This window comes from Engystomops pustulosus, chromosome 1, assembly GCF_040894005.1.
Source record: "Engystomops pustulosus chromosome 1, aEngPut4.maternal, whole genome shotgun sequence".
NCBI lineage: Eukaryota > Metazoa > Chordata > Amphibia > Anura > Leptodactylidae > Engystomops > Engystomops pustulosus.
In genome coordinates this window covers 263,587,025-263,603,285 of record NC_092411.1, presented here as the reverse complement: position 1 = coordinate 263,603,285, position 16,261 = coordinate 263,587,025, and the positions used below count along the sequence as shown (strand labels likewise).

Here is a 16,261-nt window from a genome sequence, read left to right as displayed (position 1 = left end):
CTCCCTGGGGACTGTGTGAGAGAGAGGTACAGTGGGTCATGCCATTAGGATGGACTAAATAAACTTCAGGTTATCTGCAGGAATGTCTGTATATATGCAGAGAGCATCATGGCTAGAACAGGAAAAGTCTGAAGCTCTCAAAGATGGCAAAGACACAGGTACATATACATGCATAGACATGTCTAATGCAACAGATATAGAGGCGGTCCCCTACTTAAGAACACCCAACTTACAGACGACCCCTGGTTACAAACGGACCTCTGGTAATTGGTAATTTATTGTACTTTAGCCTTAGGCTACACTGATCAGTTGTAACAGTTATAAAGGTGTCTGATATTAAGCTTTATTGTTAATCCTGGTTCTTATGACAATCCAACATTTTTAAATTACAATTGTCACGGAGACCAAAAAAATTTTGGCTGGGGTTACAATGATAAAATATACAATTCCAATTTACGTACAAATTCAACTTAAGAACAAACATACATGACCTATCTTATACATAACCCGGGGACTGCTGGGCCACCCAGGGGGGGTGACCAACCGCTGTAAAGCTCAGGTGGATTAATCATGTCTTGACTAAGCTCCATGTGTAATGACAAGCTCCGTGTGTAATGTGTTTATGTAGGCAGCCAGCCTCACCCAGCTTTCCCAAGCTCCTGAATGTTATAATAGTTTTTTCAGCAAAACCACTCAGCTCAGGGATTAAACAAGATATGTGCCTGCATCAGTGTAGCTACAGCATTCTCAAGGTATATTTGCTCCATAATGCATCCAATCAGATGGTAGATTTCCTATAGGTTACTTTGCGATACCAATTCCTCCTTATCTTTGACACTCCTCACAGTCCTGAAAAGGAAGTTTTGTGACTGTACGATGATAAAAGTAATGTACACTGATTATTTAAATTATGTGCATATTTTACAAGGCCCTGTACAAAAACCCCACAGATGGTGATTGTATAAATATGGATGCACGTTGGATGCGTTTCAATTCTGTAAAACTGATATTTGTATTTTCCTTATGTTTATTTGTAAACAAACTGAAATTTATAAACCTATTAAAAATAATCAGGGTGTAACACAATGTTAAATAATCATATTGTAGGCGTTTATGTAGGCATAACATCATATTCATGCTTACATCGCTTTAGAAGTAAAATTGCCTCCAAGCCACTTCTTATTCTGGGCTCATTTCTTAAACCAAGATTTCACGCAGAAACGCTGTCACATATTTAGTTTTATTGGTAATGAATACTCTGGGGCTGCATAAAACTGCAGATAAGCCAAGGTATTGTAAGAAATCTATCAGTGAGAGCGACCTACTATGTCACACACATTAAACTGATTAATTACAGAGAACACATCGTAATGTTCTACGGATGATTAACTCATTCATACACAAAAAAAAGTGAAGTATTTTGTAAAACAAATACCATTACTTTTCCTGCACAGTGCTCCTCATCATGCAATATGTTCCCCCACAGCTAGTCATATTCTGGAATATTTGGATGACAGCTGGCCCTTATAACTTCCCTCCACTTTACCCCCGCTATCAGAAAAGGTGCCAGGAATCGGAAATCCAACATCCCGTTCTTCTTAGCCCTCCTTGACGTACTATTACTGCATGGAGCCCTGTAACTTAGCGCTCCATGCAGTAATAGTATGTCATGGAGCCGATGCTCCTCGCTAGTGCTAAACCGGCACTGGAGAACACGGGATGTCACATGTAACTTACAGCTGACATCTCTGTGCAACACCGTGGTCTGAGCAATCTGTGATCGAGTGTGTGAACCTGTTAAATGTTGCGGTCAACGCGACTACAGCATTTAAATGCCTGCAGGAGGATTCTCTGCTTCATCAGCGCCTTCTGTAATGCCGATGGTGTGCGCCAATCTTTGCTATGGTGCTCCAGGGCGGTCCATTGTAAATGCCTGTAAGGTCCTGTCACAGACAGGATCATGCAGGCAGTGGCCCACATTTAACAAAAAATAGTGCAAACTGTAGAGCGTGCAACGGATTCATGAGATATGTTGCATGGTCTCCATGAATCTGGCGCCTCTGCACTGCTCTGGCGGGAAAGCACCATTTCTTTTTTGCTACACTTTGTTCATGCTACAGAATTGTGGCACAGACAGAATTGTGGCTCAAACTGCAACTAAGCACTAAAACGCTTCTTTAGGTGCACATTTTTTCTGTCTTGTCGGACACAGTGCAGACACCGGTCACAAAACTAGCGCAAACACTTTATAAATACATGTAGTTTGCACTTTCTTTCTAGTGCAAAGTCAGGCAGAAAACTGGTGCAAACACTTTAATAAATGTGGGACATCAAAATAAAATATCCAGACATAAAAAAAAAAATTATAAAAACATACAGCAAACATATGGGAAATGTCAGTAACTAGTTTGGGCTGTAAAACTATTTGTCTGAAAATAGCAAATTTTTCAAAAATGTCACCTTTTTAATTTTTTTTTTTAATAAATAAAAGCAAAGCTTAACAACCAAAATTCCGCACTACTATGAAGCACAGCTTGTGGCAATCTTAAAATTACTTTATATGTCCAAAAGAGAAAGCAGTTACAGTTAAAACTACTTTGGTAAGTTAAAGTGTTTAAAAGTTATAACCATACAAAGCAACGTATGTCAGAGTACAAAAAAGGGGCTGAGCCTAAATGGGGTTTGCCCATCAAAGAAAATTCTCAAATGTCAACCCCCTAGTGATGTTTACACAATAAAGATCATTTTTATCCCCCTTACTTTACAATTTTACTCAGTGTTATTGCTGTTTAGCTCATATTACTCAGTGATGGTCAGTGTAAGATTCCAGAGACAATTCATGATCCATCTGTGCTATGAAATGCTGTGTACTGACAATGTGCTTAGAGTATCAGGGTACAGGGTTTATCTACACTTTCATTTAGCCTCTGAACATTCACTAGTATCTGTCATATAGAAAGAGTGATGAGACAGATCAGAGATGATGAGATCCATGAGATGCATATTACACATGACATTCCCATCTCTGCTATAACAGACATAACATATGCATAGATCTGCTGTGCCACCCTCACCCTCCCCTGGATAAAGACCTTATCTGCCTGTAGCTAGTAGCTGTACTCTTCTCACAATGTGTTGCTTGCCGGCAGGGAGTGTCTGTGTGTGTTTGTGAGCTCATCCTGGAATGCAAGGATGGGAGCTGGATTGCAGGGAGGAGCTAAGTGCAGCCTCAGGCAGGAGAACAATATGTCTAGCCCCAAGAGTCAGACGATTGACGGTCAAAATTTGTGTACACCAGGACTGATAGAGACAGGTTGGAATTATATCTGTGAAATGCTGTATTTTTGTTAATAACATTGAAATAAAGAATGTGTTTTTTTCTTATCTTGAATATATTTAAGAATCTTGTCTTTGGAGAATAACCCCTTTAAGTAAAAAAAATAACTGCATCCTTAAAGGGAACTTGTCAGCAGATTGACCTAATAAACCACTACCTGTATGTCATCAAGCAATGAACACCTTCTAGATCATGTTTCTTTCATGGCTCGGTGTGGTGGCATCATCCAGAAAATCTACTTTGAAGTGACATTTGGTTGTATAAAGGAGGCGGAGAATAAAGCTCTCCTCACTTCAGAATGTCCTCTTCACTGTAATTGATGGTTCTACATCCAGACACAGCACTAACCAGATCTCCTTCACTCTCTGGTGAGGAGAGCTTGACTTCAATGTTGAGCTTGCCACCTCTGTGAATTTATACAACCAATTTACAACTCACTTTAAAGTTGATTTTCTGAGTGATGCCTCACACTGAGCCATGAAAGAAATGTGATCTGGAAGGTGTAAATCTGCTAACCAACATACTGGTAATGGTTAATCAGGTCAATTTCTGATGGCGGGTTCCGTTCAAGGGATTAATATTAGCTTTTGGGGGGAAAACTAAGAACATACCTATACCCAGTTGGCTGGATATAGTTGGCTGGAGCTGCCAAAACACAGGATCAACAGTTGTTAATATGTGCAGATAGCAGTGAGTCTGCACTGTGCAGAAGTAAAGGAAGAAGAGGAGGAAAGGGGAAGGAGTAAAAGGAAGGAGGGAAATATTTTTTCTGAAATGCAGTGGGACGAGCGTTTCACGGAGGGTGAGGGAACCTGTTGCTTGCCCACACCCCAGGGACACAGGAAACAAGCTGGCAGGGAGCCAGGTAAAACTTTTTTACCAGGTAAAATTTTGTTAAGAATAAATGGCAGAAATGTTCTAAAACAGTTGGGGGATATGATGATTAATATCTGTGGGGACATGGGAAATTGAAAATAAGGGTATCTGATGACAGGTTCCCTTTAACCTGAATTTACAGTACCTGTATGTCATATATGTCATGAAATTCTTGACATATACGTATGTATGTTTTTTTGCATTGCATTGCTGTATTTAAACACTTAGGACCTTCATTTCGCATCCATCTGGGCCACATGTTTGCTTTACTCTTAAGAAGCATTTCCTGGTACATATATAGACTTAAAGCAAATGTCGACAGGGATGAACAGAGAAATATGCAGATTCCAACGGGAAATGTAGCAGACGCCTGATCTAAGCAGAACTGTCCATTACAAAGGACCCTATGAAAAATTCTACATGAGCACTTCAGGTAAACTTCTGACTAGGTCATGGAGGGTCAAGCAATCTCTGCTAATGGTAGGACTCATTACATTAAGAAATTGTTAATATTCAATGAAGAGTTACAGCTACTTTCCTCCACGCAGAAATCCCTGCAAGATGACTCATCCTTTGGCTCTGGTTTATAACATCAAACTTCAAAAAAGACCTTCCCTACGTGGATCTGCAATGTTACAAAAACTGTCCAAACACGAGGGCACCGTATATTATCCCGACGCTACTAAAAAGGCAGATTATTTTGTGCTCTGAATGAAAATCAATAAGTGATCCGGTGCCTGAAAGCTTTCAAGAGGTAATTTTGTGTTATAGTAAGGATGTATTTTACGATTATGCTTTGTAGTGAGGACAGATTGTCTTCTACTGTCAGTGTCCTTCCTGTATCATTGTACATAATTCCTCAAATTGCAACAGGGAATGAAAAACGGACGGGGTGGGGGGATGGGGGCACTAATGCTACAGTAAAGAGCACATTGCCGGATTATAAATGCGGTGCCCTGGGTTATACATAATTAAAGTAGATGACATTGTGCTATTTCACGCCAATTTTCATTGATATAATTGTATTGGGTTGAGCTAATTCCAGAATGTACAGGGTTAAATTCAATTGTATACGTGTTCCTTACTCCGAGGTAAAGGAAGTGAATATAACTGGGGCAGTTTGGAATGGAGAAAGAACGGGAGGCATTGAAATCTCAATGATATGGAGATCTCCAGAAGGAATACTAAGGGTATAGTCATAGTATGTTTACCCCAATACTGTAGGGGGGGGGGGGCTGATAACTTCTCAGAACTGGGTCCTGGTAGCCCACTGACCTCTTTTCAGTCTCTTGGTACACCTCCATTAACCCCCTTTTTCATTTTTGCAATTCTGTTTTTTACTCCCCTGATTCATAAAGCAATAACTTTATTATTTTTATGTTTACGGAGATGTGTGAGAGCTTGTTATCTGCGGAACAAATTGTACTTTTAGTGGCATCATTTAATATTCCATGCAATGTACTGGAAAGCTGGAAAAAAAATTCCAAGTGCAGTGAAATTGACAAAAAAACACATTTGTGTCGTTTTCTTGTGGGCTCTGTTTTTATGGATTTTATTCCGCGCTCCAAATGATACTTTCTCTTTATTCTTACGGTCACTACGATCACAGGGATTGATATAGATTTTATTAGGTTTTAATAGATTTTTAAAAATGTCAATCTTTCGTACATAAAAAAATATTTTTTCATTTTGCAAAATTCTGAGGCCAATAAAATTTTCACTCTTTGGTGCACGGACCGATGTAAGGTTAATTTATATCAATTTGGGACCTATATGACCAATTAAGCATTTTTTTATTCAACTATTCATGGGTGGAAAAATGGGGGGGGGGAGTGGCGATTCAGACATTTCGGTGCTATTTTCTGTTACAGGCAGTCCCCGGGTTACGTACAAGATAGGTTCTGTAGGTTTGTTCTTAAGTTGAATTTGTATGTAAGTCGAAACTGTATATTTTATCATTGTAACTCCAACCTAATTTTTTTGGTGTCTGTGACAATTGGATTTTAAAAATGTTGGGTTGTCATAAGAATCAATATTAACACTAAAGCTTCATTACAGACACCTGTAATAACTGTTACAGCTAATTATTGTAGCCCAAGGCTAAAGTACAGTAAATTACCAACATCCAGAGGTCCGTTTGTAACTAGGGGTCGTCTGTAAGTTGGGTGTTCTTAAGTAGGGGACCACCTGTACTGTGTTCACGGCCGGGAATAAAAGCTTTTATATTTTCATAGAACGGGCATTTTAGGACGCGGTGATACCTATCATGATTATGATTGTTACTGTTTATTTATTTTTATATGTGATCTAGGGAAAGTGTGTGATTTAAACTTTTCCTTTTTTTTTTTTTACAATTTATTAAAAAAAAAATATTTTTTACCATTATTTCACCCTGCAGGGTCTGATTACTAATACTACTACTGTATTGCAGTATATAGCAATACTACTGTTGATCTCTAATTGCATGCCATCTGCTGGCTGTTAGAGATCATTACTCATGGTTAGCCTACGTGTCCCAATGACTGCCATGGCAACCAATAGCCTATGGAGTGGTAAGTTAGGTGCCAGCACCGAACGTGGCAGTAACAGTAAGGTGTCAGCTGTATTATACAGCTGACACCTGCTGTGCATGGCGAGAGCTCAGCCCATGAGCCCTCTCCATACACCCCCCTGGAGCTCCGGGACATTATAGTACCTCCTGGTGCGCCAAGGGTGATACTGCACTGTTTATCGTATGACAGATTAAGAATGTATAAGAATACTGTTATAGATTTTAGTTACATAGTTTTCTCCTGGATTATCCTGCTAGTCTGGTATAAAGATGTAAAGAAAGAAGCATGGAGGGTCTGCACACAATACAAGTAAGTTGCAGAACTGCTGAATCACTTGATGAACATTCATAGATTATCTACAATACAGTAATAGTACATGGGCAGGTTATGTAAAGAAGTGGCAAACCCCTTTAATACATTCCCTAACGGCTGTAATCTTTGTACAATATGTAGAAATCTTTCAACCAACAAGAGTTGTGCCTTATACTGTAAGTCTGTTACTAAATCTTCTGTAAGAGAACACAACAATGTCACTACTTTATATCTGTCTCATTACTGTGCCATATAGGTTCAGTACTGGTTTATAGTGCCAATTACATTCTCTATAGCAGACAACCCCTGTTTAATGGTGATCCAGGAGAACCCAGGAGATCTTAGTCCTATCATAATTCTCTATTGTAAAACCAAATGTACAGATTAAATGGTAAAATCCATTCTTTTATTCCTCATCCAGCAGTAATCTGAAATATAAAATATACATGACGGGGATCTGTCCATCGAGGAGGAATAATGGGATAATTGCTCATTGTGACTCAGCTGTTTGTCATTCTGTGCAGTTCCATCTTCAGAGATAAATTTACCAATCTGTCAAAACAGTGTCTTGCAATCAAGTTCATTTTCAATACAATGACATATGAATTTTTTGGCATCAGTATTCTATATATATCGTATACCGATAAATTGGGAATTGGACTGTATTTTACAGATTTTTTCCAGAGAATGCACAGGTGACATTGAGACAGTCCTGCAATATAAATAAGCAGCTCTTCCAATCCGATTCTCTTTCGGACAGGGATGGTTTCCATTTAAGGTAGGTATAAATATGTCTGCGGGAACACTAGAGAATAAAGATAATGAAACATTCCAATTAGACTTTATGATTTGAGGCTCACCTTAAAGGGAACCTACCGCCACGAATCTACCTATAAAGGTAGATCGGGTGGTAGGTGGATCAATAGGACATGAGGATAGCCCTTTAAGGGCTAATCCTCACGTCCACGCACTGTTTTGGTAACTTTTATAATCTCTATATGCAAATTTTGTTATGCGGCTATTCCACGCCCCAGTAGCCTCTTTACTCCTCCTACCCACAATCTCCTCCTCCTACCCTCATCTGATGAACCTGACGTCTGCACATGCGCAGAACAGCAGGCCCGTGCCTGTGCGGTCACTTCTACGAAGCATGCCGTAGCATGCCGAAGCATGCGCAGACGGCAGGTTCGTCGGACGAGGGTAGGAGGAGGGCTATCCTCACGTCCTATTGATCCACCTACCACCCGATCTACCTTTATAGGTAGATTAGTGGTGGTAGGTTCCGTTTAAATCCACTGGATTTCAGTTCTTAAGTAATGAGTATGCAAAGTTTAAAGGATGTTAACAAGTTATACTATACCCACAAGATATCTTGGTGGTTGTGACAGTCGGATTGATGGGCCATTGCTGAAAAAGGGGCTCCCAAAAGAATACTGCAGCTGCTTGTGCATTCTCCCTAATCTTCAATTCATTCTTTATGGAAATGCCAAAGATAGATCTGCACAGATACAGGCAGTCCTCAGGTTACGTACAAGATATGTTCTGCAGGTTTGTTCTTAAGTTGAATTTGTATGTAAGTCTGAACTGTATATTTTATAATTGTAACCCCAGGTAAAAAAATTTTGGGTCTTTTTTTGGGTTTTAAAAATGTTGGGTTGTCATAAGAACCAGGACTAACAATAAATCTTAATTGCAGACACCTGTGATAACTGTTATAGCGGTTTATTTTAGCCTCGGACTAAAGTATAGTAAATTACCCAAATCCAGAGGTCTGTTTGTAACTAGGGGTCGTCTGTAAGTCGGGTGTTCTTAAATAGGGGACCGCCTTTACTTGACTCTCTGAACTGCTTCACCACAGTCAGCAGTTGAACCTGCAATGATGAGTTATATTCATCCACTATCCTGTTTATGTAGAATTAGGGGTGAGTGGACCCACAGATGAGAGGACCTAGTAAGAATCGGGTTCAGCCGAGAACTCAAGCACACACCCCATTGATAACATCCACAGTTGAGCTGGTTACCTTGGCAGCGCAATGATGCATTGACGATCCCTAGGAAAATGGCACATACATTAAAATTGCGGGTTCAGGCCCACTCGTCACTATAAAGAATAACTTGTTGTCACCAAAGTACCCATTTAAGGCTCAACATGCTTGCTCTGATGTAGAGTTTTGGCTCTGTTCACACTAGGATTTTGTAAGATTTATATCTTGTACATTTAGATTTGATGGGCGTATTGTATGAGCGTGTGCCTAAATCAGTACTTGGCCTATATCCATCTATCATTAAATTTTTACAATTTAAAATATTTATGACCTCTCTATAAGATTGTTGGTCAATATTAAATTGGTAGGGGTCTGACTCCTGGCACCAGGGCCGGCGCTATGGGTAGGCAAAGGTGGCAATTGCCCAGGGCCCCCAGGGAGAAGGGGGAGAATCTCTTCTTTCAAATGAATCTTGAATTGTGTTTCTAGGTGCTATGGATCCAGAGATATTCAGGTTTAAAGTGAGAATATCAGGTGCCATTTTTATATATAAATATCACTTCCGACGGCAGTTTAACAGTTAATATCTCTGTTTTTCTACATTTTAGAAACACAAATTTAGATTCTTATAAAAGAGGAGACTCTCTTCTTTCATTGGAAAAAAGAAGTGAGGTTCTATGTGTCACAGAGCCAGAGATACAGCCCCCTGAAGTGTCTCCCCTATCTCCAGATTCTTAGCCATCAGGCTGCAGGCAGAATTAGCTGCACACAGGAGCTGCTGCACCTCACAGATAATGGAAATATTCACTTTATATGTTACTACATTTTGAGAAGGGATAATATCAACTAATATTCATGTTTTTAACCCTTCTCTATGCAAATCTAAGAACACACTTTGGGCCACATGTATCAATCGTTTTTTTCTGTTGTTTTTGTGCCTTTTCATTCAGGCGCACCGTTTTTGTGCCATTTTTGCGACTAAATGCGACTAAATGCTAGCTGCGCAGCAAAAATTAACCAGCTTTCCCTCATTTATCCTAGCAATCCAGATGTTTTGATGCGCCTAATGATATTAATCACTTGCGACTTTTCATTTAGGCGCAAAAACGGGCTGAAAAACACTCCAGCCCGGAGCTGGCGTTAACTGAGAAGAAAGCACTGAGCCCCTTTGCAGAACAGCTCATTTCTAGCAGCAAAGCTCAGCCAGACACTGCAGACACTAGAACAGATCATACAGACATGAGATACTCTGCAGACAGGAGCTGCAGACTCTATTTACACTTCATCACCTTCTATTTACAAAACATTCTGCAGAATCCTGAGCTCAAAGCAAGAGAGTACGTAACAGAATGTTGTACATAGTACTGACAAGTGTCCCCCATGTCATTCTGCACAGTATCACCAGTGTGTCTGAGGGGGATCCTGTGCAGAATTACAGGGGTGCAGCAGGAGACCAGCACTGGGGGATCCCCTCCAGGAGAAGCCCCTGCCGAGGAGGTCACTGGGTGCAGGTTGTTACACACCTGGGTGCTGCTGTGAGTGTTATCTTCATTCTGGGATGTGGGAGAAGCAGAGAGGAGCTTGTAGCAGGATCACATGTAAGTGCCTGAATCTAACATTGCGCCTAAACTGCGGCAAAATTGCGCCTAAACTGTGTTAAAGTAAAGTGATTAATAAGAGGCAGGAAATTAACTTATCACAGATGGTTGTAGCTTGTGATAATTCTGGAAAACAGTGCACCAGAATTTAGGAGCAACTACTACACTTAGGCGCACAAAAGTGATAAATGTGGCCCATTCTCTCTTATTCCCTTTTATTTTGTGATAGTTATTTTTTGTTGGGAAAATTGACTGATACGATGAACATTCAATCCTCTTCGCCTAATGTGACTACACCGCGACCAGAACATGTCCATAAAGTTATATGTAACACCAAAAACACCCACATGTCCTGGTATAAAGTTTTTATTTCCCATCATCCTCCATTACTTACACCCATGTTATGACGTTCTCACTTTAATTCTTATGAAGCGCGGAGGGTTCTGTTATTGTGATAATACAATGGCGCACATCTAAACGTGACTTTTATTATCGCATTAGAGAGGTTTATGGATATATAGTTATTTATTTGGGTTACCATTGTGTAAGGAACAGACAATGATACATCTGTGTGAATTTTCTGCAGTTCCCTTTGCTGCATATTTTGGTGAATATACACATGTGGGGTCTGTATGATCTCCTCACATCTTACTGTTTTAGGAAAGTATATTTTCTTTATATAAGTATCTGGATTTGTACATATTTTAGAGGAAATTTAGAATGTTAATTGCCAAATGCATTGCCTAGTTGTCTGCTTTCAAAATTCTATAGGTTTTATGGCGCCTTTACTTTTTATTCTGTTTTATTGATATATTTTGCAGGTTGTGACTGTCTAAAAATGTCTAGCTGAAAAGCAGATATCTAGTTATTACAGTTTTAGTGATATTATGTGGATTTATTCATGTGAACATATCAATAAGGCACATTTGTGAACTCTACAAATGTCCATGTATTACATTTAGGAGATGTGAAGGTAAACATTTTCTGTTTGGATCAAATTTTTTGCCATCAAAGTCAAATTTTAAGTATTTTTAATAAAATGTTTCAATTTGAATCAAAATTGCATGAAGGCGCCTATGTCTATAAACTCTTTGATGCAATTTTGAAAATGGGGCAAGTGTCCCTCCCCAATGGGCCTCACAGTCTAATCAACCTACCAGTAATTTTTTGGAGTGTGGGAGGAAACCGGAGGACCCGGAGGAAACCCACGCAGACACAGAGAGAACATACAAAATCTTTGCAGATGTTGACCAGCGCTGCAAGGCTGTAGTGCTAATCACGGAGCCACCGTGTTGCCCATAAATCTCCCTATCATCTATCTCCTATAAAATTCTCCCATATTACAGTTTGTTTTACCATACTAAAGGAGCCTCTTGCTGACTGTGACTGGTCATAAAATAGTTTTATTTTGGGGCCCCACTTTTAGTTTTGCCCAGGGCCCCACTTTGTCTAGAACCGGCCCTGCCTGGCACTTCCACCTTTGAGCTGTTTAAAGGGAACCTGTCAGGACAAATTGATCTACTGAAGCACTAGCAGTATGTTGTCGAGCAGAATAACACCTTCCAGATGACGTTTCTTTTATGACCCAGTGTTGTGGCATCATCTAGAAAATTAGTATTAAAGTGAGAAGTAAATTGGATGTATAAAATGGACAGTGGACAGTTCAGCGCTGAAGTCAAGCTCTCTCCTTTTCGGAATGCCCAGTTCTCTTTACTTGATAGTCCTGCATCCAGGACATCACTAACTGAGTTGCCTAAAGTTTGATGCATTGGGGCTCATTTACTAAGGTCCTTGCACCAGTTTTCTGTCAGACTTTCCACGCTCTTTTTAGTGCAAACTGCTTGCACTGGTATCTATGAAGTGTCCACGCCACATATGTGTCACATGCGACCCTTTTGGGACACCTATACACTCATTAATTAAGAACACTAGGCATCATGTGACACAAATTAGGGGGCATTCCGGTACACAGTTGGACCATGTGCCAGAATTGTGTCGCAACCCCCCCTACCCAAAAAAAGTAGTGTACTCTGTCGGAGCTGCGCAAGGGGCGCCAGATTCATGAAGAACGTGCACCAGAAATCCTGAATCTGGCGCCCCTTTAATTATTGTAATGTACACCAGCTTAAAAAATTCCAAAAACGCAAGTAAACAGGAATTATTTTTCTGCAAATAAAGATATAAGGATCACCTACAACAGTCTGAAAAAACTGGACCTTCCATGTATGAGTAACTTTCCTAATGAAAAAAGCCCAGCATTGAGGAACCAGGAGCCCTGAGAAAAGCAGGTTAATATCAGCTTCTACATGAAAATGGGCTAAATGAGAAATTACACTCTTACTTTTGGAGTGTATGTAACTGTTCTTACCTTATCAATGAATGCACAAAAATGGGTGTATAGGTGTCCATGCACATTAGATGAAAGCAAGTTAGCTGGACATGATTTCGGATGGGACCAGCCAACCGTAGACATGTATGGAGGTGTTTTGACTCTCTTCTATGGGAAGTTATCAATAGAAAGATAGATTGGGCATCTTGGGCACCTGAGTAGTCAGGTTGACAAGAAAAATGCATGGCCAACATAATACAGGATAAAGGAAGAGAAGGCTTAAAGGAAAAGAAGGGATTAACCACATAAGACAAGATAAAGAAATAGAAGGGATTGCCATCGTAAAGAAGGTGATAAAGGAACAAAAAGAATGGCCAATGTAGAGAAGGGATAAAGAAACAGTAGGGATGGCAAAGCTAGAGAAGGTGATAGAGGAACATCCCTTAAGACCACATAAGACAGGATAAAGAAATAGAAGGGATTGCCAACATGAAGAAGGGGAAATGGAACAAAAAGGATGGCCAAAGCAGAGAAGGTGGAAAGGAAAAGTAGGGATTGCTAACGTAAAGAAGGGGATAAAGGAACAAAAATAATGGCCAATGTAGTGAAGAGGATAAAGGAACAGAAGGGATGGCCAACGTAGAGAAGGGGATATAGAAATACAGGCCGTCCCCGGGTTACATACAAGATAGGGTCCGGAGGTTTGTTCTTAAGTTGAATTTGTATGTAAGTCGAAACTGTATATTTTATAATTGAAGTTCTAGACAATTTGTTTTCTTTTGCCCCAGTGACAATTGGAGTTTCAAAATTTTTGCTGTAATGGGACCAAGGATTATCAATAAAGCTTCATTACAGACACCGTATAGCTGATTATTGCAATCTGAGACTATAGTAACATCCAGAGAGATTCACCAGAGGTCACAGTTGGCAGAGGGGTCCGTATGTAACTATGGGTTGTTTGTAAGTCGGGTGTCCTTAAGTAGGGGACCGCCTGTAGAAGTGATGGCCAGCATGGAGAAGAGGATAACGGAATTAAAGGGAAGGCCAATGTAGAGAAAGGGGATAAAGGAACTGATGGGATGGCCCTTATTAACCACATAAGACAGGATAAAGAAATAGAAGGGATTGTCAATGTGAAGAAGGAGAAAGGAACAAAAAGGATGGCCAAAGCAGAGAAGGGGTAAAAGAAAAGTAGGGATTGCTAACGTAAAGAAGGGGATAAAGGAACAAAAAGAATGACCAATGTACATAAGGGATAAAGAAACAGAAGGGATGGCCAACGTATGGAAGAGGATAAAGCAACAGAAGGGATGGCAAACATAGACAAGGGAATAAAGGAACAGAATGGATGGCCAATGTAGAGAAAGGATAAAGGGAAAGGTCTGCTTATGTTTGTATGTGTGTTGGGTGACTGGGTAACAAGTGACAGTCATGAATAAATTCCATACAGCAGTGCCCAGGTACAGGAACAAGCTCTGGGGCACAAACAGCTTTATAGCTAATTTTAAGTATTAATACAAATGTGATTGATAATATTTTATTACATAGACCTGCTGCTTTTACTATGTTTACTGCTAATATATTTGTCTATTTCAAGTCTAACACATGTCATTTCTTAGATATGTTATAACAGAGCTTCACCAGATTCACCATCCTCCTGTTTGTGTACCTGAGATTTTCTAAAAAAAAATAAAAATGTGTTTACTACTAAAATATGGCAAAAGATCACATGCCGTCAAGTGTCCAATGTTATAAAAATAAAATGGGACACTACATTCTCTATTTTACTACCTACACTATGTCAATATGACTGAGGGTTGCTGAGCTCTATAAAAAAAAGACAGGTTATAAAATACATAAATCTTCTGTAGATATTGAATTGAATTGACGGTCAATCTCCCCGTCTATCTATTGTGTCACCCTGATTAACATTCAGTCATACAGATATAGACGTACAGTACATAAATTATGACCACAGTAGTTATTTTAACAAATGTGTCCTTACAGCATCTATATCTACAAAGAGAGAGTTACCCATAAGTCAATGAACTCCACCCGACTATACAGGCGGTCCCCTACTTAAGAACACCCGACTTACAGACAACCCCTAGTTACAAACGGACCTCTGGTAATTGGTAATTTACTGTACTTTAGATCCAGTCTACAATAATCAGCTGTAACAGTTATCACAGGTGTCTGTAATGAAGCTTTAGTGTTAATCCTGATCCTTATGACAATCCAACATTTTTAAAATCCAATTGTCACAAAGACCCCCCAAAAATTTGGCTTGGGCTACAATTGTAAAATATACAGTTCCGACTTCCATACAAATTCAACTTAAAAGCAAACCTACAGACCCTATCTTGTATGTAACCCGGGGACTGCCTGTAATAGAAATGAAATATCACGACTTACTTTATCACCTCCTGTATATTCTACTGCACTGCCACTGCACCATTTCAAATATGGAAAAAATACATAAAGATTGAATAATTTATCCCCCCGCCAAAAAAAAAAAAAAGTACATTCCACATATTCTGACCCTTACCACATTCTCTAGGGAAATGTAAATCTCCATCTGGACCGGTGAGGATGAAAACAAGTTTCATGGGCAGCGCACCTCCTGTAAATACCTGTATGATACAATACCGGAAAAACAAGAACCTAATACCTGCTATGAAGTATTGGAGTGTATTGAAGGAGTATTATCTAGTAACGATAGAATGATAGAGGAGCGTGCTGGCATATCGCAGCCGCGTTGCACGGTTTGGCATCTATTTAATGGATTTCTATCACATCAGGTGGCGTGAAGGATGGGGTGACCGTGATCTTACCTTAGTTAGTTGAGCGATTTTCTTACACATCTTCCCATGCAGTTCATGAGTGTATTCCTGGGATGGCACCGGGTTGTGTTTGGATCCATTATACATGGCATGCTGATTTTTTCCCGAGGCCATTCTTCTGTTCTTGTTTTTGTTTTTTTCTGTAACACAGATCAGCGAGTGGGTTTGGGAGCTACGCACACATGGAAGAGGGGTTGTGTATACAGTGACAGTGGCTGCAGAGGAGAGGCAGCCAAGGCCCCCGCACGCTTCTCCTGTAACTGCAGATGTCCTGATCCTTCAGAAAGCAGCCAGGCTGGAGAAGCTGCAGCATGTGCTGTATATCTGACGCTTCCTTATTGGACTACGAGCTGACAGGGAGATGCCGGGAATTCTTTTTAGCATTAGCATTTCAGGAGACGAGCAGCCGGTACTGAGCCAGGCACAGCA

The 16,261-nt window shown here is 40.0% G+C and overlaps 1 protein-coding gene across 3 annotated transcripts in view; it reads right to left on the bottom strand.

Moving 5' to 3' along the window:
- Positions 1-16,261, bottom strand: part of FAM184B (family with sequence similarity 184 member B) — a 58,865-nt gene extending 42,604 nt beyond the window's left edge. For all 3 annotated transcript variants that reach the window (XM_072126037.1, XM_072126035.1, XM_072126036.1), the window contains exon 1: positions 15,824-16,261. In XM_072126037.1, the coding sequence (XP_071982138.1) occupies positions 15,824-15,946 (123 nt within the window). In that variant the 5' untranslated portion in view covers positions 15,947-16,261. The remainder of the gene's footprint in view (positions 1-15,823) is intronic.